The following is a 24016-nucleotide window of genomic DNA, read 5'->3' as shown; positions in this document are numbered from 1 at the left end:
CTGTGGCATGTTGCAAGTTGCGCGTCCGCGCCGTAAGTGTCGCCACGGTCGGAACGATTGCAGCGATCCTGGTATCTGGCGGCAAACGCGGCTAGAGTCAAGCCTAATAAAAAGTAAAATTTCTCGACCATAGTAGGCAACACAAACATGCTTATGAATGAAAATATAACCAGTCGTAAGCATTAAAAATAGTATATCAAAGAAATAAATTGCGAAAATGACACAACGCGTCTGCGCCGCCAGCGCCGCCGCGGGCAACGCTGCAGCGCAGTGGCAGCAGACGACAGCGACCGGCGCAAGCATACCGAAACTACGCGAGCGACTGCCGACGCGACGTGCGCACTGGACCAGCGTGATTACCGTCCTCAGCGTCATGTCGCATATGTATTGTTGCGCGAAGTGGTGCAGCACATCCGGCAAGAGTGGAGAACATCTCTTCAGATTTCCTTCTGACCACAGGTATTTATGAATTCACTGACTATCGTATCCCTCTTTGCATAGCCGTTGGCGACCGTTGTGCCTTTGTTTTGACCGCCCTTGGTCGTTACCATTTGAAATTGCCGACGGAATAGAACTAGTTTTACCTGGCGCTGTTTACTGCAGTGGCTTTGGTTTTGCGAGATGAGTTTGATAAGTACGTTTAAGGACATTAAAGCAAAATTAAGGGAAGGTGCTGCAGTTTGAGATGGCCCAACAGCCGTTGCCTCTCATAAGCGTGGGACCGTTAGTTACCTTGCTTGCTTGTTCGCATGTGTGTGTGTGTGTGTCTGACTCACTGACTTTTCTCGCTGCCTTTAAAAGCTTATTCCCCGCAGATTCCGGTGCCCTCAGAGTGTATTTTAAATATGAATATTCTAACTTCTGTGCCTATAGCGTCGTCAGCGGAGTAATTGTAATGCTCAGTTTGGCTGTTTCTTTACGGAGTTCAGCGCGCTTGAATATTATTTCTTGCGTGTTCGTGCATGGTTTCTGCAGCAGTGATGCACGTCACATAAATTATCGAGCTGTTCAGACTAACACCACTAGTGTTGGACACCGCGCTGAAAGTCCATTGCACGCCGTGAGCCGCATATAGAAAGTCCGCCGGTCTTGTTTTTCCTACTTTTACCGGAGTTTTTCCTCGCGATATCCGCGCTCAACCACCCATGTACTCCGTGGAAGCGTTTCTCGAAACTATTGCCTACCGTAGTGCTGCCGCTCCAGCATTGTAAATTTCGCTCCACACTCCACCCCGGCTGTCCTCTACGCTGCTCGCTCGCGGGGCGCACGACTGACCTTGGAGGGCTCTGAACTCTCCGCATTATTCCCATCTCCTCACATATGTCTCTTATCTCGCGCCTTGTCCTTGACAGCTTTTGGGAAGCTCGCAAATAGTTTCGCCTAGTACGCCGGAAACGCTCGTTTCCGGCGGGTGGGTGAGGGGAAGGCGAAGGTCGCTTTCTTCTTGTCTGTGTCTTTTTTGGGACATTTCCCTTGCTTAAGCACTTTTTTCCCCTTCTTCTGGACCCATGCTATTTGCCTGCACCTTCAGTTTCTTGAAAGAGCAGTGTTTCCTGTTGATGTTCTGCTCACATCCCTTTCACACTTCCCATTTGATCACAGTGAAAGCAAAAGATGAAAAACTGTGCCTACTGGTTCATTTACCTGCTGTTCTTAATCCAGACTTCAAATTTGTGGGCAAGCAGCTGTCTGCCATAGCATAGCTACATTGGCACTTGTGTTTAATGGAGGAATTAGAAAAGGACGAATCATGGGTGGTGGTTAGTATGCAGTTACCTAGAGAAAAGTGTGAGTGGAATAATTGCTATGATCAGATAGAGCTTAAGTCTGCAGTGAAGCTCTGTCCCCATTTCTATCTGCTGCACAAAATTATGCCGCACCCAAAAAGCAGTTGGAACAAAGAACTAGTTATTGTTACCTAAACCAAAAGCAGATCACAAAAGAAAACATAAGCTCAAGAATTTTAAAGGTTCTGGCTTGTCGATCATAGCCAGACATTAAAAAGGTGATTTCATTCATCGTTTCGATTGGCCAGCATAGCAATAGACTAGCAGGCTGTGGCACATTGTTACAAACTGCTGTCTTATTTTGCTTGCATCCTGCCACAGTTGTTTTCACGCATATATGTTATATAATGTTCGTACCCCTTTGCTGTGTAAGGAGATGCTAATAAGCATTCCTGAAGTGAGGTATGCAAACCTTTAAAATGTATGAAATCATGTTATTTGGCTGTTTTTCAGATTCTCCATTTGGCTGAAATATGCCAATAGGCTTGAACTCCTGGAGACACCAAGGGAAAAGGTCTACAAAACATACAGGCTCTGCTCAAAGCACTTCACGAGGGATTGCTTCACTAGTGATGCCTGCACAAGGCTCACGCATGAAGCAGTCCCTTCCGTGAAGGTGCATGAGCCTCGTCTGAGAGCCTTGGTGCACCCGGGTAAGCAAAATTCCTCTCCCAGTAAATTCTTCCCAAGCTTGATCCCTCAGTATATCCTGTGGCTTTTTTGTTGCAGATTTCTATGAAGAAGGTGCGGCACAAGGTGAGGGCACTATTTTCAGAAAAACCCATCCTGTAAATGTAAGACCAAAGGGAACAATTGCATTCATAGAGGCTAACTGCAAACATCACTTCCCGGGCACAAAACTTTCCTGCTTCAATGTCATGTGGCCATTGTTTCAGTTGCATCAGACTGCAGTTGTGTACCATGTTGTAGCTTAAATTTCTCTTAACCATATTAACAATCAGATGCTGGATAGTGCACTCCAGCAGCAGTGAGGAAAATAATTTTTACAACTCTATGTTTAGTATTCTTGTCATTATTACTTACTGTTCGCTGCGGTGAATAGAGGGCAGACTGCGCGAATTCACTCCAAAATAGCACACAGGGTCAAGAAAGAACACACACATGCACAAACTGCCAGCAGCTTATTGTGACACACGAGGCGGTAATTATACATGAAGTGGCCGCATATTGTGCAAGCATGGAGGGTAAACATTTTACCGGTTTCTAAGGTAAAAATGGTTCTTTGAGGAGCAACCCGCCAGGATATTTAGCGATGCACATGTCACTTAGGCTATCTGATTTCTTCCTGAATGATTTCGGGAATAAGTTTGCAAGCATTAATAGTGGTGACATTGCACGCTTCATAGATAGGTTTGCAGTTTGATTTGTATTTCCTACAATGCACATCAAGTGAATTTATGGCCTCGTGGTTCACAGTAAAGTGTTCGTTTGTGTGTTTTCATTCTTCTTCCTGTGTGCTGCTGCGCTATTTTGTATGTCGCGGTATATTGATCGCACAAATTTTTCCTTTTTAATCGTAACTGCCTACAAACTCACAAAAACGATTTAAGCCCAATTTAAGATCACACTAACTCCCAGCAAGAGAAACCGTTCCAAATAGAACATCAAGGCCATACTGTGCACTGAGCAGAAGGTGCTGCTATGCAGAGCTTGATTGGCTATCTTTTTTTCCTTGTTCGCATAGGCATTGAATCCGCTTCACCACTACAGTCCACTGCTGCACCAGTGGAAGTCATGCTTGGTCACGGTAAGTCTTCCTGCAATCTTGCATAGGAAAACATTCCTAATGTCTCACTACACCAGTTGGTTTGTTTTCCTTGGGAGTAACTAAGTGGTACCTATATTTCAGACTACTTGCCGTTGCCATCAACACTTGGGCTAGGCACAATTGCTGGTGCAGATTCTGCTGTCCATGACACAGGTAGGTGCACTAAGTCAGGATCTGTTTTACATTACAGCTTGAAATGAAGAACTTTTCATTTGGTTCAGGCTAACCCTGTAATGCAGTATTACTTATGCTGAGGGCTCTGTCATAGCACAAAAAAATAAACATATGTAATTACTTTGCTGGCTGATTTCTTTAGATTGGGAGTGTCTAAGTGGTCGTTTAATTGCAGACGACCCACACTCTTCACGTGCCCCGCAGCTCACTGATGTGCAGACTACGCCCCCTCCCCCAGCTGACGAAGAAGGTAGGTGCAATGCACTAATAGTGCAGTGATAATCTATGAAAATTCAACAATGGACTGCAGCACTATTGCTGCAGATTTGCACGTAATAAATTAACCCTCTGCAATAGCAGCAGTGTGCAATTATGTCGTGGTGTGCAATAATTAGGTGCACGTCGGCACATCTTACTGTACCACTACTTCGGATGCCAGACATTTGTTTCAGAAGAGAAGAAACAAGTGTTAACTTTATGCTCACCAACTAGTATTTCATATATTTTTCTGTGTGCATATGTATGAATGCATTGTTTACGTGGTGGACCCCTGTGTTATCTGTACAGAATTATATTTACAGGTAACTTTTCATTCAGCTCAATGAAAACATTGAATAGCCTTCTCAGGTACTTGTTGTGGAAATTGCTTCACTAGCCTGTTGCTTACCATTCACATACACGCTGCGTAGCCAGGCTAAAAATGTGCACCTGAGAATTAAAATACTTGGTTGAAGCCTCCCACAGTGTGTTTATTATTTTGACAGGTGCTGCCCAAAGCACACCCATCAGAGTGATTGCATCAGCATCATGGGACTCACCTGATTATGGTAAGTACTCAAGAAAACATTAGAATTTATTGCAAACTACAACCTTCCACTTCAATGAAAAAGTATGCATCGGTAACCTTGATATATTCATGATGGGTATCGGCAGGCCCGTAACAGCGTGTAGGTATCGCTTTACTGCACATAAATATTTCTGGTTTTTTCCATTTGCTTAACTCAAGCTTATGAAAAATTGCTCTGAATATTAAGCAGGCAAAACACATGGATAACAATGAGATCCATTAACTATTACCCTGTCTGTGAGAGCACTGTAGTAGAGCCAATGGGGACGATTTTTGAATGCGACGGTGGCGGTACCTGGGAACGACAATAAACGCATGAATTGCTCAAAACGCTCTAAAACAAGCTCAGCCAAGCCAATCCAGAAAAATCCAGCAAGATTAACTGAACTAGAGACCTGCACATGTGGCACTGCTCCAGCGCACACCTTCTAGTTCATAACTTTTGCCGTTAGGAAACGGCAGCTACGGGCGGCTTGGCGCTACAGTTAACCTGTTGAGCAAGATGACGTCAGTTATTTTACTTCAAGGATGCAATAGTTTTGTCATTTGTTGTGAGTATTCATCATTCATCCATTGGCTAGCAAAGATGCCAAAAAGTTTCACGCCTGGCATGCGCGCAAACAAACTATTCACTGCTAGGATTGACGAAATCTCATATTTGCATCGTTCATTACTAGGTTTCAAAATAATAAGACGGGGCAAATGCACAGGGAGGCAGTGAGGGAAGAAAAATCATTTGTCAAAAGCAGACGATGATGATGATAGTGACAAAAAAACAGGTCAACTGAGCGTCCTCAACGGCCAAAAAAGTTAACGAAAGTTGGCGCACGTAGTTGTATAGGACCATAGAGTATAGGACCCCGCAAAATGTGCAACTCTCGAGTTCTGTAGGTCTTGTACTGACGAACATACCTGAAGCGTCTCTTCGATTTCAAAGGGCTCCGAGATAGCTTCGGCTTTGCGCAGACTGGCCGCTAGGCAACGCTAAATAAAGTGATCCTCAATTTCGGTTTCGATGGCTGGGAGACTGGTGCACGGCGCTTGGTCATGATGTTTCATCGTTTTTTCAAGCTTTAAGCAATAACTTTTAGTTTCTTGACGACAAAAAACATGTGTCGGGGTATCTCAGAGTACAGCAAATGCTTAAAAGACTAAGCTGACTTCTATATATTACTGAAAGAGGCTCATCAGTTTCGATATAGAAATCAAAAATCATGTTGTGCACACTGTTCTATCATGCCGTAAGGATATTTGTCTACTGCATAACCAGTAACTTCTGGATGGTTTACAACAAAAGGAACATGTTCGAAACATCCATTTTGCCACAAGTGCTTGAAGTGGCTAGAAATGCCGCAAAATAAGTATTTATACTGCATGATGCATCGATGTATATTGTACTGCTGCTAGTGGCAAGAAATCAACTACTTCTGACAAGCAAAAAAGGGAAAATAATCCGTGAGATAGAATAAGGACAGGAGGAAGTCCGGAATTACCTGAGCTCTCAACTGTAGCCAGGTGACCCGTGCGAAAGGACGACTCCATGGCACTCAATGGATATGGAAGCCGGAGACGTCGCGGTAACCTACCTGGGGAGTCGTTGGCCCGCAGGGGGCACATCCCCCGTATCCAATGTTCTTAGAACTTTGCGAAGCGCGCGTCTGTTACAATCTAGCTGCAGAGCATTGCGAGAGATGTTTCGATCGGGTGAAGCAGATCTTGGAAGGCCCAGCCTACGCTTTTTCTGGTCATTTTTCCGACGAGCTTTCGCATGAGAGGAAAAATTTCACTGCGTCATTCTGTCCAATGCCCTTGGGCCATTTACCTTATTTAAATTTCTCACGTCAGTAAAGACACTGCAGTTTAGATGGTACAGCTGCATTATATCGTAGCTGCAGAGCACGCTTTTAGATTATTGGGAACACATCAAGGTCAGTGGGGCAGCTTTAACTGTCTAGACAAGCAGGGCAAGGCGGGGTAGTGCCAGCCCCTTCTTGAGGTCATCTAAATAGCGCAACCCTTCCTACTGTAATGTTGCTGCAAGGCACTCACAAACGCACTACTTTGCTGTCAGTTTCATACCTAACAATTCTGCACAAATGCATCTTTCAACAGAAAATAGTTTATAAATGTAAATTTTTCATATCTTGTAAGAATTAAGTATAGCAGTCAGTGCTTAGATATTCCTTAGGCAGGCTTGCATTTTTTTACTGTTAACGTTCTTGCTGTTCCTAGGTACGTTCCCAATTGGTTTTTTATGGCACTCTTAACTACTCAATGTGACAGATGGAGAAATTATAAAAGAAAGATTCTGCTGTGCATTGGAAGAGTTGATCATTACCTTCAACACTTTCATAACGGTACTTCACGATATTCCTCAAGTGCCTCACAATTAAAACTGATGTCCAATTAAGAGTCCTGGACTTGTATGTTTTTTGTGTTGTGCCAGCAGATGATTCATTCATTTGCATATTTTATGTTTTCTGCTAGGAAATTTGCTGCATTTTATGGCTGTTTATGATCTACCATCCATTACTTCTGCTCATGATTTATTTCTTGTTTTTCATATACTAAACTCTGCTGTTTGTGTGCAGGTCTATAATGGGGAACCAAATTCTTGGCTCCTGTTTGGTTTCACCACAACAACCTGTTACTTCTTGGTGGAGTAAGCACCCAATGCTTTTGCTAGTGCCGTCTTGTTTCCTTGTACCATCTGCTCTGTATGCACATGCTGATTCTCCAGCTTAGCATTGAGGAAGAATAAAAACCCAAACCATTGCTCTGGGTCTGTTGATGATGTTCCACTATATCTTTTTGGGGCCATGGTTGAGCAGTGATGGAGACCCTCTGTTTTGAGCAGGTATTCGATTACGAGCTATCACAGTGTGCAAAGTGAAACTGGATTAGTGGTATAGCAGTGTATACAGCCAAGTAATGACCCTTTAATGTTGGGAGTACGCATGTACACATTGTAGTGATTGCAGTTTTTTAATTCATGTTAACAAAAAATATCTCGGCATGCTGACTGTATACTTTTTTCTTTTTGGTGCGGTGTGCCTGTAAACGGTTCTTCGGAGTGGTGTCGCTAGAGTCAGCCGCACCCGGTGTAGAGGCGCTGGGTGACACCCCCTCTCCTGTCACCTTTCAAGCTCCAACTCAACACTTCCCCTATCCTCATGGCTTACTTTGAAGTCGAGTTAATTCTGCACCCAACAACTTGGTATAAGTGAAGGCAATTTTTAAATATTTTTTTTACACTTAGATGTAGTGAACGGACCCCACGACTGATAATTCAGCAAAACATCAGATCAAAAGCGTGTATTTTCTAAACGGGCAGAAAATCAAGCGCGTGCCTTTTCATTATCTTTTTTTTTCGTCAAAAAAGCACTTATAAGTTGCGAAGAAATAAACAGAGCAAGCGGTTTTGGACAGGTCAATGTCCAGAATGAAACCATAAGGATAACGGAGCCGCGTGATGTGTTAACATTAAGCGTGTGCAATAACTTGTAGCCATATATGCACACGAATATAGCTAAAAAACATGAAGTGGCAAATGACACAACGACTATAATGAAGTGGCAGTGCGGGTCATTTCGCATACCTGTGGCATAGCAAAACCAGCGAAGAAAACGTGAGAACAAGCAGAAGCCCCTTCCTGTGTCCTGACTCCTACTTGGGTTCATGTCTCTTTCGCTGGTTCCACCAACTCAGCATTAGAAATAATGGAAGTGTTTAACATGCACAAAACAACTGCACTTATAGCCGTAGGAATGACCAAGAGTAAACAAATGACAAACACAAAGATTGCCACACCATGCACATTATAACGCGCTCAGGGATATGCATAGGAACCACAAGTGACGACTAAAGAGAAATATCTATAGCCCAAGGACAATTCGAGCACACTGCAAAGAACTAAAGTCAAGAAATAAACAAGCCACCAATCAAGACTTTTAATCGGCTTACCAGAAAACAGGAAACTTGCAAAAGTCACAAGGAACAAATTAAGCCTGCCTGGAATTCACGCAAAGAGTGCAAAGCAAAAATGAAAACTCAAATCAAAATTTTCCTTTTCTGGTGTTGAGAACTGCAAAGCTGCTGGTCACTTGATCAAAATCTGTGCTTTTTCCCGTTCACTTTCTATCAATAATAATGCCAGATCTAAAAGCCTAGACTGGCCCATTGTTGACCTCAAGTAGTTTTTGATTAGGTACAGCTTGGAAAAACTCCTCTCACACGATGCCACAGAAACACATATTGTGAGATATAGCTGCAGTCCTAATGAACGGGTGTGAGGGTAGTCTACAAAATCCCACTCCTTAACGAATGTTAGGACGTCCAATGCAGCTCAACTGTTGGCGTCTTCGAGGCCAATGCCGGCTGCTTTGTGGTGTCTCCTCATCCTAGGAATTTGGTAAAAAGTGTGCTGTCAGATGGCTCGTCGTAGAATGCTGTCAGTTTCGGAATATAAACCTTGAGCTCTTGCTCAGTTGAATACGGAATGCTTTTCGCTTCAAGAGGTTCAAACAAATTTTCCAGTTCTATAATCTCTTTTGACCTTATGCAGAGCTCACAATAAAATCTATCATTGCACTCCAGCATTGCTCTCTTATTTTCTTCCTGAAATGAATGTCCAGAGTCTCTTGCTTGTTCACCTGTCATCCTCTTCTTTAACCTGGTGTGTCTCTCAACTGCAATTCCGAGTTCATTTGATCGTATGAGCACCTACTCAATAGCATCGTGCACTAGGTGATCGCGCTCCTCGTTGAGGAAAAGCTTTAGGGCCTTCAACTTTGCCACCACTTTGTCAAGGAATAGTCCTTTTATCTGCAAATACAGCTGTGCAGCATTGACTTCGTCAGTACTGCACACCATAGGTGCAAGTAATATAGAAATTTAATGTCACAAACAGCTACTGCAATGCATTCCGTTGCACCCCTTGTGTCCACATTTTCCTGTGGCACACATAGGACTTCCATGGCTGCTACCAATTTGTCATAATGTTCCTTCACTGGCTTTACTGCGGCGTAATGGGTGCTACAGAGTGTTACTCACAGCCTTTTTAGAGCCACTCTGGTGTGTGGCTGATTAATAAGTCCCATTGGTGAGTTGACGCTGCGAAGAAAGAAAAGAGTGCGTCTATAGATTCAAATATTTCATGTGAGGTGAATTCTGAGGAAAGGAGTGATGACCACACAGGTTAAAAGAATGGTATACGCAACCACTGAAGATAGCTTTTTTGTTTTTCTCCTTAATAATGGCTTGTACGCCCTTTTAGATACCAGGCATATTGGCAGCTTCGTCGTAGCCTTGTGAACGGCACATTGTTATCTCTAGCCCATCACATTCTAGGCATTGTAGTATTGCCGAAGCCAGATCGGAAGTTTTTTCCGTTTAGTGGGATAAATCTCAAGAATACATCTTTCACCTCCACCTTCCTGTGTTTTATTTCGATGTACCTGATCACTTCCGTCACCTGGTCGCAATGAGATATGTCTGGCGTGCTGCTAAACATGATCCCGCAGTACAACGCGGATTTGATCTCCAAAGCAAGCTTCTCTTTCACGTCTTGCGAGTATGCAAATGCATCCGTTTTGTGTTACTGGAGAAAGATAAGAGATGACCGAGCCTTTTATTTTGTCTTTGGTCTCTCAAGCCCCACTGGGGGCAGCGCCTGCCATTGCAGGGCAGTGGTGTATCGTTTAACCGGTGCACCACTGCGCCAGGTGTGGTTTGAGGACTTCCAGGGATCTCTAAGTGATAAGTAAGAGAATGACCAATTCTGCATATATTCGTATTAACTCATGAAACTACTGTGTCATACCCTTAATGTGGAGCTGAAGTGTTCCCTCTAATTTTTTCTTGTTCTTATTTTCAACCTTCTCCTTTATGCATTCACACGCTGACTAGTATTCTGGTGTGGCAGTTGCTCTAGGTAGAGATGGAGGGTTACGTGACTGCCTTTGTAAATTCTTAAGTTCCATTTATGCACAGTGTAGAGCATCATGTTTTACTTTTTGCTTATATGACATCTGTTCACTGTTCGCTCACATGGGCATGTCTGAGATGACTTTACTGTCAGTTTGTTTCCTGTCTATTTTTGAAAATGCTTTCCATGTTTTATGAGGAACAGCCCGTGCTCTTACAAAGGGCAGTCTCTGCTGTTACAATGCTGTTACAATGGGCATTGGACTGTAGCTCAATAATTGTGAGCACAAAGGAAATAAAATTTTGGAAATAAAATAAAAGAAATAAAATAAAGTAAAAAGGCATGAAAAACGTATCGTTCATTCACTGCGTTGTCTCCATAGACCTACTGTGGGTAATGTTGCGGAATTATGCCCCGACCTATTGAATTTCATCATTGCATATTGGCATCGTGCAGCGTTATGTTGATCATGGCAGCATACCTAAAATAACAGGAAACAAAAATTATTTATTGGTTGGGTCTTCAAGGACCAATGCTTCTAGCTACTACATTTTATTTCTCTAGTGCTTACCATTACTAAGCGGCAGTGGATTGCGCAATACTTTTTCTTCATCCGTTTTATTTGCATACTTGATCCGTTTTCCAGTGACGACAGTATCAGGAACTTTCTCCCGGTAAAATGTCAGTATTGTTAAATGTCGTGTCTGGTCGAAGAGCTCCACTATTCACCTGCTGGAATTTAGAAATTATTGGGGGGTACATGTTGTGGAATGTAGGTCTTCTGTTCATTGATGCCAAAATAACCTTTTATGCTGCAAAGTTACAAAAGCAGTCATTATGTAGAATTTACTACTGCTCAGCTACATTACTAGAGACCATTTTTTTTTCCTGAAAACTTTCACTTACTTCGATAGTGTTGAATATCCCGAGCCTTTCAGTACACTCCTCTAAATTGCCTTCCAAATTCATGTGGTGCTTCTATATTGTGATTAACACACAAAATACTATGTACTGTTGCTTGTTGCATTGAGATTTTTCTAGTTCTTATGCACATTTTTTTTTCATTTTTTATTTTGCATGCATTGGAGCGGATGTTGTCAAGTTACGGACTGAACTGTACTTGAGGGAAGACCTTTCAAATAAGCTGCTTGAAAACTTCACAGCCACTATGGATTGATGTCCATGGCCTGTAACATAGTTGGCAGTGTCACGAAAAAAAGACAGCCACAAGTGACAAAATTCTAGAACGAGGAAATCGCGATAGGTGGTGCTACGATATTAGACACTGACAGCAAAGTTTGCTGCGCCTTTACCACTTTCTTGTGGGGGGGGGGGGGGGGCTGGTAAAAAGATCTGTGGCAGAGAGCTATCATATAACAAAGTAATTGGAGGAACAGCACCCTTCCTACGGTGTCAGATCACATGTGAGATAGCGGTGCGCTGCTTTTGGAATGCGCAGGCGCTCCCTGTGATGTAAATACAATCATTTAGGCTGCCCCAGACAAGTCTTTCGTCAAAGTAGTCAGTTCAGCATGTTATAACAGGGCGCTTCGTTTTCATGTTTTGTGTTTTCTGCGTGTGAGCAAGGCTGGCCTGCCTTTATGCATTCTTTATGCATACAATGCAAAACATTCAACGTCATAGGAACCATATAAAACCCACAAGGTTCTCTGACCAGGGCGTCATTAACCCACGTTGGTGCCACTTAATACAGTGACTCTGATAAGACGTCTTGTCGTTAGCCATGTTCTGGCCTCTCGCTTCTAAAGCTCCCTTTCCGAATTTGTTCTAAATTTCATCAGCGTCATGAAAACGAGGGTTAAAGAAAGTTTAGATCCCCAGTTGACCGAAGTCTGCTAGATAGGCACAGATTTTTCTCTCGACATCTCCAGATTTGGGAACCAGAAAACCAGCATTGTCCTCAAGGCCCATTTTAAGGGAGAAATTGCATTTAACTTCATTTGTAAGAAATATGTTCGGGATGCAATAATCGGGTACAATCACGCTTTGCCTGAAAACGAGGGGCTTTTTTAGTAAGATGTCGGCAATGGTCAGACACTCAAGTACAAATGCTGCTCTCGACAAGCATGCTAGACGTTAACTGGTGTGCTAGATCACACATGCCTGCCAAACAGCCAGCACACAGCAGCATTGATACAATGCACGATATTGGGCGGCTGCTGTCTACCAGCCTGCCAATCTCGTCACTGGTGCTGGCGCGACAGTAGTGCCTTGTCTAGCCTTTTCCCCACACCTCCAGAGCCTCACTTGTGGTAAACTTTTTTTGTGCGCACAGTTCCCCATGGTCTAAGTGTCTTCTGTTTTCCCACAAAGGGAGGTGCATTGAGCTGTGTCAAAGTCAAGAGCATGTTAACATCACTCAAATGTGAAATATGGGCAGTGTTAAAGATTTCGTTTCTGACGTTTTTAATTCACAAATACTTCCCATACTGCAGTCTGAGTGTGCAGAAAAGTGTGACTGTGCAGACGACAGTGAGAGCCGTATTTCTTTCATGGTGATAGTAGTCTTCTGCTGCACATTCTGTGTTCGGTTTCAGTGTTTTTGCTTCCTGTCGGTGTGTTGAGAACCTTAAATATGTGCATTCTTTTTGAATTCAACCTAACAAATGTGATGTACACACGCTGGCAGATTAGTTTATAAGTGTGCCTCCTTAAGTTCCTATATTAAAGCTTTGATGCCAAATGAGCTTGAATGTGTAGAGTCATGCCTTATTCAGGTATTGCTAATGTGATCATTCAAGGTGAGACAAAGTGTATGACGCACTGTTAAGGTGTGCAAAGACATAAGTCAGCCAGTAGGGCTGCTGCCTGAAGGAATTTCTCTGCAAATATGCAATCATCACAAAATCTGGCAATAGCAGTTTTTTGTTGATCATATTATAGATGTGGCTATCTATCACTTCTTCATAACTTAAGAGAACTTCTTGTTGGGCTAGTTGGTAATTGATCATTGCAATTTTTTTAAAAGTGCAAGGCGCTCTGTTTCCATACTCTTCTCTTGTGTGTGTCGTTATGGCGCCTTAAAAAGTACAACTTCGTCATAAGACAGGTGTGTTCAGAATGAAAAGAGAGAATATTTAAATACATGTCTAGAACGAAGCGCTGCTGCTGAAAAGGAGCCCTCAGGCCTATGGTGTTGGCTGGCTCTCATGATGACATCGTTAACTTGCTTGCACTTGGTAGCATGACATCGCAGGAGGCTGGCTGGTGCTAGAAGATTAACCATGAATTAACTGTGACATCATGTCATTCAGGTCGACACCATTGAACGAAGGGTCTTAGGTGAATATTATTAGGTATTGCTAATGCAGTCATTGAAGATGAAAGTCAGTGTATTACGTACTGCTAAGCTGTGGAAGTCAGCCAGATGGGTTGCTGCCTCAAGGAATGCCTGTGTAAACGTGCAGTCACGAAATCTGGCAATAGCAGTTTTTTGTTGATCCAATGTAAGTGATGTGGCTGTCTATCAGTTCTTCATAAGACAAGTGCTTTCAGAGTGTAGAGAGACAATATTCAGATACAGCTCTAGAACGAAGTGCTGCTGCTCAAAGGAGCCTTCTAGCCTAAGGCATTGACTGGCTCTCATTAACTTCCTCGCACTTGGTAGCGTGACATTGCAGGTACTAGGGGATTAACCAGAGATTAACTGTGACATCTTGTCAAAGAGTTTCAGAAACACGGTTACCGTCGGTGCAGTGGCCCAACAAATTTCGGCTTCATTACGCCGGAATACATGCGCTTTTGAGAAGCTTGCAGGCAAAGCAACCTCTCCAGTGGACATAACCTGTCGAAATACAAAAATATTTGTTGAGCCACAGCGCTGACGGTAACTGCGTTTTCAAAATACTAAAAACTGATATGGATATCACTTATGGTGGGCTACGCACCTTTCAATTATTTAGGAGCCTAACAGTAATAGTTAAAAGTGAACTATTCAATATTAGTTAGCTAGCCTGCTAGTTAGCACCTTTTATGTTCTGAAGTATTTAACCACTAAAAGTGCTATGCATAAAAAAGCACTCTTTTAGCCTAAAAGGCCTATATCTAAAGATTGTGTAAAGTCTTGGGTGAAACACCCCGTATACTGACGAGTAGAAGCCTGATTGGGTCCTGGCACGGGAACAGCCTCCATGACTATTTGTAGTGTATCTCAAGTCCCAACTTAGGCCATATGGCAAGTGCTAGTGTTTAAAAAAAATACTCTCGTTAGTTAAATATTTACAAGTATAGCTGTATCAGCATAGTATCACTGACTTTCATGTAATGAGCTGTCTTATCATAGTAATTATTAGTGTAATAAGTTTCCACATGGCTCACTTTGTGTCTCTCCTTCTCCTCTATTTCTTATCTACGAAAGTACCAGTCGTGAAACAGGAACCGACTCAACTGTCACCTGACCAGCTTGCTGCTGCCAGTATCGAGCGTGCACCAGTTATGCTACAGCAAGACATGGGACAGTCGCCATACCAGCCTGCTTCTGTGGAGGTTGGAAGTATGTTCACAGAAACATTCTTACTTTTTTTAAATAGTATCACTATGGCTTTCACGTAATGAGCTGTCTTATCATAGTAATTATTAGTGTAATAAGTTTCCACATGGCTCACTTTGTGTCTCTCCTTCTCCTCTATTTCTTATCTACGAAAGTACGAGTCGTGAAACAGGAACCGACTCAACTGTCACCTGACCAGCTTGCTGCTGCCAGTATCGAGTGTGCACCAGTTATGCTACAGCAAGACGTGGGACAGTCGCCATACCAGCCTGCTTCTGTGGAGGTTGGAAGTACGTTCACAGAAACATTCTTACTTTTTTTAAATAGTATCACTATGGCTTTCACGTAATGAGCTGTCTTATCATAGTAATTATTAGTGTAATAAGTTTCCACACGGCTCACTTTGTGTCTCTCCTTCTCCTCTATTTCTTATCTACGAAAGTACGAGTCGTGAAACAGGAACTGACTCAACTGTCACCTGACCAGCTTGCTGCTGCCAGTATCGAGCGTGCACCAGTTATGCTACAGCAAGACGTGGGACAGTCGCCATACCAGCCTGCTTCTGTGGAGGTTGGAAGTACGTTCACAGAAACATTCTTACTTTTTTTAAATAGTATCACTATGGCTTTCACGTAATGAGCTGTCTTATCATAGTAATTATTAGTGTAATAAGTTTCCACATGGCTCACTTTGTGTCTCTCCTTCTCCTCTATTTCTTATCTACGAAAGTACGAGTCGTGAAACAGGAACCGACTCAACTGTCACCTGACCAGCTTGCTGCTGCCAGTATCGAGTGTGCACCAGTTATGCTACAGCAAGACGTGGGACAGTCGCCATACCAGCCTGCTTCTGTGGAGGTTGGAAGTACGTTCACAGAAACATTCTTACTTTTTTTAAATAGTATCACTATGGCTTTCACGTTATGAGCTGTCTTATCATAGTAATTATTAGTGTAATAAGTTTCCACACGGCTCACTTTGTGTCTCTCCTTCTCCTCTATTTCTTATCTACGAAAGTACCAGTCGTGAAACAGGAACCGACTCAACTGTCACCTGACCAGCTTGCTGCTGCCAGTATCGAGCGTGCACCAGTTATGCTACAGCAAGACGTGGGACAGTCGCCATACCAGCCTGCTTCTGTGGAGGTTGGAAGTACGTTCACAGAAACATTCTTACTTTTTTTAAATAGTATCACGATGGCTTTCACGTAATGAGCTGTCTTATCATAGTAATCATTAGTGTAATAAGCTTCCACATGGCTCACATTGTCTCTCTCCTTCTCCTCTATTTCTTATCTACGAAAGTACCAGTCGTGAAACAGGAACCGACTCAACTGTCACCTGACCAGCTTGCTGCTGCCAGTATCGAGCGTGCACCAGTTATGCTACAGCAAGACGTGGGACAGTCGCCATACCAGCCTGCTTCTGTGGAGGTTGGAAGTATGTTCACAGAAACATTCTTACTTTTTTTAAATAGTATCACTATGGCTTTCACGTAATGAGCTGTCTTATCATAGTAATTATTAGTGTAATAAGTTTCCACATGGCTCACTTTGTGTCTCTCCTTCTCCTCTATTTCTTATCTACGAAAGTACGAGTCGTGAAACAGGAACCGACTCAACTGTCACCTGACCAGCTTGCTGCTGCCAGTATCGAGCGTGCACCAGTTATGCTACAGCAAGACGTGGGACAGTCGCCATACCAGCCTGCTTCTGTGGAGGTTGGAAGTACGTTCACAGAAACATTCTTACTTTTTTTAAATAGTATCACTATGGCTTTCACGTAATGAGCTGTCTTATCATAGTAATTATTAGTGTAATAAGTTTCCACACGGCTCACTTTGTGTCTCTCCCTCTCCTCTATTTCTTATCTACGAAAGTACCAGTCGTGAAACAGGAACCAACTCAACTGTCACCTGACCAGCTTGCTGCTGCCAGTATCGAGCGTGCACCAGTTATGCTACAGCAAGACGTGGGACAGTCGCCATACCAGCCTGCTTCTGTGGAGGTTGGAAGTACGTTCACAGAAACATTCTTACTTTTTTTAAATAGTATCACGATGGCTTTCACGTAATGAGCTGTCTTATCATAGTAATTATTAGTGTAATAAGTTTCCACATGGCTCACATTGTGTCTCTTCTTCTGCTCTATTTCTTATCTACGAAAGTACCAGTCGTGAAACAGGAACCGACTCAACTGTCACCTGACCAGCTTACTGCTGCCAGTATCGAGCGTGCACCAGTTATGCTACAGCAAGACGTGGGACAGTCGCCATACCAGCCTGCTTCTGTGGAGGTTGGAAGTACGTTCACAGAAACATTCTTACTTTTTTTAAATAGTATCACTATGGCTTTCACGTAATGAGCTGTCTTATCATAGTAATTATTAGTGTAATAAGTTTCCACACGGCTCACTTTGTCTCTCCTTCTCCTCTATTTCTTATCTACGAAAGTACCAGTCGTGAAACAGGAACCGACTCAACTGTCACCTGACCAGCTTGCTGCTGCCAGTATCGAGCGTGCACCAGTTATGCTACAGCAAGACGTGGGACAGTCGCCATACCAGCCTGCTTCTGTGGAGGTTGGAAGTACGTTCACAGAAACATTCTTACTTTTTTTAAATAGTATCACGATGGCTTTCACGTAATGAGCTGTCTTATCATAGTAATTATTAGTGTAATAAGTTTCCACATGGCTCACATTGTGTCTCTTCTTCTGCTCTATTTCTTATCTACGAAAGTACCAGTCGTGAAACAGGAACCGACTCAACTGTCACCTGACCAGCTTACTGCTGCCAGTATCGAGCGTGCACCAGTTATGCTACAGCAAGACGTGGGACAGTCGCCATACCGGCCTGCTTCTGTGGAGGTTGGAAGTAGGTTTCTCAAGCATGGTATAGGGGAGAAGATTGCTGCATGCCTGTGCATTTCGTGTGCCAACCAAAATCTTACTTCTTGGGCTTTGAGTTTTCACTAACGTCTTTCCCTGCTCATTTATTGTGTTCGATCTTGTCACTGATTTCCTTTGCTTGATTGTTTGTCAGTACTTCTTCCATTTTTTTCATATTTAAGCTTTGACCTTCCTGGTGAAAGAAGCTCTGGAAAAACAGTAGCAATAAATAACCTTTCTTACAGTGGACGTGGATCAAAGCAGTTGAATTGTTATGAATATCATTTTAACTGTTGCCGACTGATGCTTGCAGTTTGTGCTTTTGTCACATCTACTGATAGATGATTTGGCATGAAAGACCGAGATTTGTGTTTAATTATTAATAAAAAACCGTAATAAAGACACGGACAGAACAGGACAAGTAGGTGCAGATGCAGCCAATTTTATTTAGAAACAAACTCATATCTGTATGTCCGAATCCGCATCAACAGCTCCTAATTTCACGAGACTCAGAACTCTGTTTCCTTTTCTATACAAAATAATTGATGGGTCACCTACTATCATTTTCATTTTTGCTTATGAAAAAAAGCTTTGGCAAGTTCACATGCCACCTGGTTGCGAATTTTCCTCAAAATTTTTGTTTTAGTGAGCCACATCTGGCATGGCTTGTAACACGCAGGGGCAGATTTATGGGTCTCTCTTGGAGGGGGACATGACACATGCTTGCATGGCTGTTGTGCAGTTTTTCTTGTGCATTTTCTAGCTTGTGGCTGTAGCATCAAATGAGCTATGGAAAGGGGGACCTTCATTGTATTGAATATTCTCTGGCCTTCGTGATGCAGGCATGGTTGCTGCACATCAGATGCATGGCATATTTCCTGGACAGCGTTCACATGATGGAATGGGCCCTACAAGCCGCTACGTGGCAAATGACGCCAATGTGAAAAGTCACCAGAGCACACACTCAGGGAAAAGACTGTACCATTGCAGCCACTGTGGCAAGGTCTGCAATTCAAGAAGCCAGCTGGTGGTCCATGTTCGCATCCACACCGGCGTCCGTCCGTACCGTTGCGACTACTGCGGTAGCAGGTTTGTACAGCGGCCCCACCTGGTGGGACACCTTCGCACCCACACAGGCGATCGTCCGTACAAGTGCAACCAGTGCGACAGCGCCTTTGCACTTAAGGAGACCCTGGTAAGACACATCCGCACCCACACGGGTGAAAGACCATTCCAATGTGACCAGTGCAGTGCCAGTTTTGCAAATAAGGGCACCTTGGTGGCGCATCGTCGTATTCACACGGGCGAGAAGCCATTCCACTGCCAGCTGTGCCCCATGGCCTTTGCGAACCATTCAAACCTCACGAGGCACATGCGATACCACAAGGCTGATGACCATGCCAGTCTGACTTATGCCCGAAGGCGTTCAGGGAGAACCGTGATTTAAAGCTCCACAAAGAGACCAAACACAGTTTCATAAAGTTGTGGTGCCACGTGCCATCATTAGGTGAGACAAATGTTGCTGCGTGACCAAATGCGAGTAATGTTTACTAGTTTGCTGTCATATCGACAAGCTCCTTTTCTAAGGAGGTGCTCATGTGCCCTGAAATCGAAGTACAAGCTCGTACAGCTATTCTTTAGGTGCCTTCTCTCCACATCGAGGATGGTGCTGCTCGACTAAGGTTGAAATCATGATGCATGAGCAAGCGGCATCTTTTCATATTAGAACAATGTATCATGTTCTCAGCCTTGAAATAACAAAAGGATTGTTTGTGCAAACAACTAAGGCCAGTTTTCCAAATTGGTTTGTTGAGGATGGGACACCATTTTGTGCCACTGGTTTATGAATTGTGAATGTTGGTTGTCTCCATGCATATTAGCATAGGGAAAATCTATTTCTTGATGTTTTTTTTCCTTTTGATGTGACAGTTTTAGTGGAAGATGGTAACAGGAAAAGAAGGAAGCCGAGCCTCAAAGTAATATCGCTAAGTTAAAGCCTTGTTGCGTTTGCAGCCTTTGTGAATAGTCTTATATACAAAATGAAATGTCTCTGCACTAATCTATGCAATACAGTTTGTGAAATAAACGTCTCTCTTGCATGTAAATTGCATAATTCTGTGTTGCAAGTGGTGCCAACAGTTCTTACTTTTCAATGGTGCTGTAAAGCTGGCACATTTCTATGCGTTCTCTAACACCAGTTCCAATATTCAGATTATTTCTTAACTCCTCCTCACGTAACTGTCAGCTCTTATAAGCATTCCTTGGAGGATGTGGTCAGCTTCCTGACATAATTAACTCAGGCTTACCACATTTTGTATGCTTTCTGCCGCCTTTTTTTTCTCTGCACATTTTTCCTTTTTCTAGCTTGCCTGGATCTTTTTTATTTACGCAGCTCAAGCATCTGGTTGCTCTTTTGTGAGCATTAAAGCTTACCCTAATCATGATGTCTCAAATGAATAATGCTTTTTGTTTTGGAGATGTTTGTTTGTCAAAAAAAATTAAGGCAACGATAAGTGCTAGTCTTGGTGTTTCATAGAAAAGTTGTGAAGTCTTATACAGGTGTTGTTGCTGCAATAAACTTTAGTATTTTCGGTGTTTACGCAGCAATCATGGTCTTTCACTTGCAGAGCATCATAGGTGCATCGCCTTGTAAGTGAATCTGTGCATTATACAGTTGAAATGTATGGAATGCACAGTGAATAAACAGCCACAAAATTCGTGCAAGTTACTTCTCTTGTTGACAGCTCTTATGGAAATATACTTCTAAACTGTTACCTAAGCTTAAGTGAAGGTTGATTGTTTGATTTAATTAGGTTAGTAAGAGGTTGTCTGTATCACTTGTGCTATGGTGTGCTTGCCAGTACAAGATACATTTTGTGTGCCATTTACAACAGGAAACAATGAGGCTGCATGGCGATGTTGATTCTGCAGTGTTACTTTACAGAGTGCTATTAAATTTGTATACACCTTGCAGAGGTTTGTCTTAGGTGTTTCAGAAATAGTATAGAACACATTTTGACTGCTTACTTTTGTATGACATCTCGTGGAAAAGCATGGAAAAGTATGGAAAAGCTATTCAATCCATCGGCGATGAAGGAGAACCTTTGTGGAATGGAGTGTCAAGTAAGGCTTCAATAACTGTCTAAGGAGCTGCATTTCTCTTCCCAGGGCAGATATCAGGAGCATTATAAGATTCAAAACAAACTTGTTCAGGCCTGACAAAGCCTCATTAGCTGTTATGAACATAGCCCTTCCCCTGTTGTGGCAAGTTGTGAGATTAATTAGCTTCCCAGTTTATCATTGAACACGGTAGTTCATTTCAGGTATTGCTAAGTTATGATAGCTGCCAGGAAAGTTGTATTTCTCTTGCATGGGTGACTTCGAAGATTATTTATGCTTCTTTGTTAACAATTTTTAGATTGTTCCCTGGCTCACTGTTCTCCTGTTGATGCTTGTAACAAAAATAGCTCTATGGCCCCCATTTCTCCTTAGAGGGTTAATGTGCACATCCTAAATGTTAATTTTCTTACCTCATTGCTGTACCAAGTCTGCTGGCTGCCATATATCAATGCGAAAGCACTCATATGCTCACCAACACTGACCAAGAATCTTGTCACCGTAGGTACGTATGTTCTTTTTTCAATCTCGTGCTTTTGCCTAGCAACCCGAACATACCCAAGTTATTCGGGTAAGCTTGGGTATGTTCAAAGAAGTGTCGCGCCAGCTGCGTGAGAGGTTGCTGGTTGCTTGGGAAGAGCAGCATGGGTCGCACAGGGTCGCACAATCCCTACCGGCGACTATGATAGAAACAGACACCTGCCAGTGCAATGGTGCATCGCTTAACCACTGCGCCACTGCACTGGTAGTGTTATGAGGACGTACCGCCGTCTATGATTATGAAGTTAGAGAATGACCAACTCTGCACATATGGGCATTAACCCACTAAAGATATTGCGTCACACCCTTACTGCGGGGCTTAAGTTTCCCCTCCAATTGAAGAATGAACAGCTGCTTTCTCACATCTGCTTCGTTTAACTACGTTAAACATCTACCAATTTTATACCCTCTAGCTGTTGCTGTGCATTCTGTTGTGATAATTGACCACTGGTCATTTGTTCTGTTCACCGCATGGCCAGGTGTCAAACTCCACATCATTTTCTTAAAGTTAGCAAGAATATATTTTGATCTAACATCTGTCCTCTATACATGCTGCTCTCCCCCTGCCCCTTATCCATTTCTTTTCCACCACGTGTTGCTCTGTTAACATTTTTTAATGGACAAGTCTCGGTCCTATACAGGAGGTGAGAACTGGCACAATGCACTAGTTATGTGCTTTTTCTTCAGTGATATCAGCAAGCTGCTGCTTACCACATGACTGCCAGATGTGCTGTTGCCATTCTTATTCATCTGCCAATCCCTCACCATTCCTGTACCCCGTTATTACTTGGCCATGCAGCTGCACATGCAAGCTACTTTCAGTGACTTTCTACCTGTGAGAAAATTCTGTTTACTTGCTCGGATTACCTTAGTTTTAGTACATTACTATGTTAGTTGTCATAATTCTCAAGCATACTCACCTGTTCACGTCCTCAGTCATTTCCTGCAAGCTGTCTCTAGATTTAATTCTGAAATGTCATTAGTAAGGTGGATGTTTCTGATCTGTTCTACACTCATTCTGATATACTTAATTTTTTTTTCTAATCTAGTGCTGGTGTCATTTCATGCATGGTTGCTATGAATAGAGGCACAAATGTGTCTTCTTGCTTGGACAGTATTTTTCCTTTTCTTTTCTAAAGCATTGTAGCGGCGGTGCAGTCTATCTTGATGATGAAACACATGCACATTTACAGGTGTTCTCATCTTTTAAAAGTTCGTCTAGAGGGGTTCATTATACGCTGTGAAAACATTTCTCTATAATCTGGTTATTGGCATGAATGTGGTCTCAAATTCATACTATTATGCAAGCACACGCCCTGCTTCACTTTCAGCACGAGTGATTTTGAATCACAAAATGGAAGTAAAGTGGATGTCTACTGGGAGATGACCTTTTGTAAATGCACATGGATGTTTCATGGGTCTGTCATAATGATGTTTGTTATTAGGACCATTTGCGGATATCCTCTAAATACTTCTGGTTCTGTGGGCGTGGCCAACAGCAACCGCATTTTAAGTTCTTGTTTTCCGCCGCTTGGAAGTAGGACCATATTACCGTCAAACAGACCAAGCGCACACCCTAAAGGTTTTAACCACGTGAACATGTAGCGAAAACGGATATACAACCTTTATCCGTAAAGTTCCGAGACTGAGTCTATTAAAAACAATGCGTTTAACATAGAAATCATTTGTGCAGTACCCCTTCGAAATAGTCTCCCTTGCAGTCTATACACAGCTTCCAACGCTTCTTGAGTTCTTGGAAACAGTTGGAAAACGCTTCTTTTGGCAGGGCTGTCAGCTCCTTCGTCGTGGTGTCTTGCCTCCAAGCTCCCCATCCAGTGACCTTTTAGGGCTCTCTTTACACGAGGAAACAGGAAAAAATCGCATGGGGAGAGGTCAGGCGAGTATCGTGGATGGGGAAGTACAGTAATGATGTACTTGGTGAGAAATTTCGTCACGCTGAGAGCAGTGTGCGGCCCTGCGTTATCATGGAGAAGGCTCCATTGTCCAAATGCCCATAAGTCAGGGCAACGACATCGCAGTGCATCACGCATGTGTTCGAGCACGGGGATATAAAACTCCTGATTCACCGTCTGTCTGCCCTTGTTGGAGTAACTCATGGTGTATGACACCTCTGGCATCGAAAAAAAACTATCAGCATCATCTTTGTTTTGGCCTTCTGTCGCCGTACCTTTCTCGACCACAAGCCGGAGAGCTTGTGGACCGCCATTTGGCGCTCTGCCTCTTTAGGATCATATTGAAAACACCATGTTTCGTCTTCAGGAATGATGCTGTCGACAAATGCAGCATCCTTCTCTGCCTCGGAGAGCAAATCAGCGCTCAATGATGCCTGTGTGTTCTTCTGGTCCTGTGTGAGGGAGTGCGGCACAAGTCTGGCATTCAGCTTTTGTTTCCCCAAGCTCTCTTGTGAAATTTGGTGGCAT

General features: G+C 43.0%; 1 protein-coding gene across 2 annotated transcripts; it reads left to right on the top strand.

The window, feature by feature from the left end:
• The first annotated feature begins 146 nt into the window (after positions 1-146).
• Positions 147-20467, top strand: LOC144108007 (uncharacterized). 2 transcript variants are annotated; one of them, XM_077641268.1, is made up of 19 exons: positions 147-459; positions 2241-2440; positions 2517-2543; positions 3493-3555; positions 3658-3729; positions 3926-4000; positions 4515-4577; positions 14902-15036; positions 15189-15323; positions 15476-15610; positions 15763-15897; positions 16050-16184; positions 16337-16471; positions 16624-16758; positions 16911-17045; positions 17198-17332; positions 17483-17617; positions 17770-17904; positions 18761-20467. In XM_077641268.1, exons 1-19 carry the CDS (start codon positions 218-220, stop codon positions 19363-19365), a joined length of 2832 nt encoding a protein of 943 aa, XP_077497394.1. In that variant the 5' UTR covers positions 147-217; the 3' UTR covers positions 19366-20467. The 2 variants fall into 2 exon arrangements, with proteins under 2 accessions (XP_077497394.1, XP_077497395.1); XM_077641269.1 differs by lacking the exon at positions 17770-17904.
• Positions 20468-24016: the final 3549 nt, after the last annotated feature.

Source organism: Amblyomma americanum, chromosome 10, assembly GCF_052857255.1.
Source record: "Amblyomma americanum isolate KBUSLIRL-KWMA chromosome 10, ASM5285725v1, whole genome shotgun sequence".
Lineage (NCBI taxonomy): Eukaryota > Metazoa > Arthropoda > Arachnida > Ixodida > Ixodidae > Amblyomma > Amblyomma americanum.
This window is presented reverse-complemented; position numbering and strand designations above follow the sequence as displayed.

What these genes read in the sequence shown, in the direction of transcription:
- LOC144108007 (XM_077641268.1), top strand. Translation starts at nt 218, where the DNA reads ATGACACAACGCGTCTGCGCCGCCAGCGCCGCCGCGGGCAACGCTGCA. An exon ending in TCCCCCAGCTGACGAAGAAG is followed by an intron (nt 4,001 to 4,514) that starts GTAGGTGCAATG and finishes TTATTTTGACAG; the next exon opens with GTGCTGCCCAAAGCACACCC. An exon ending in ATGGGACTCACCTGATTATG is followed by an intron (nt 4,578 to 14,901) that starts GTAAGTACTCAA and finishes TATCTACGAAAG; the next exon opens with TACCAGTCGTGAAACAGGAA.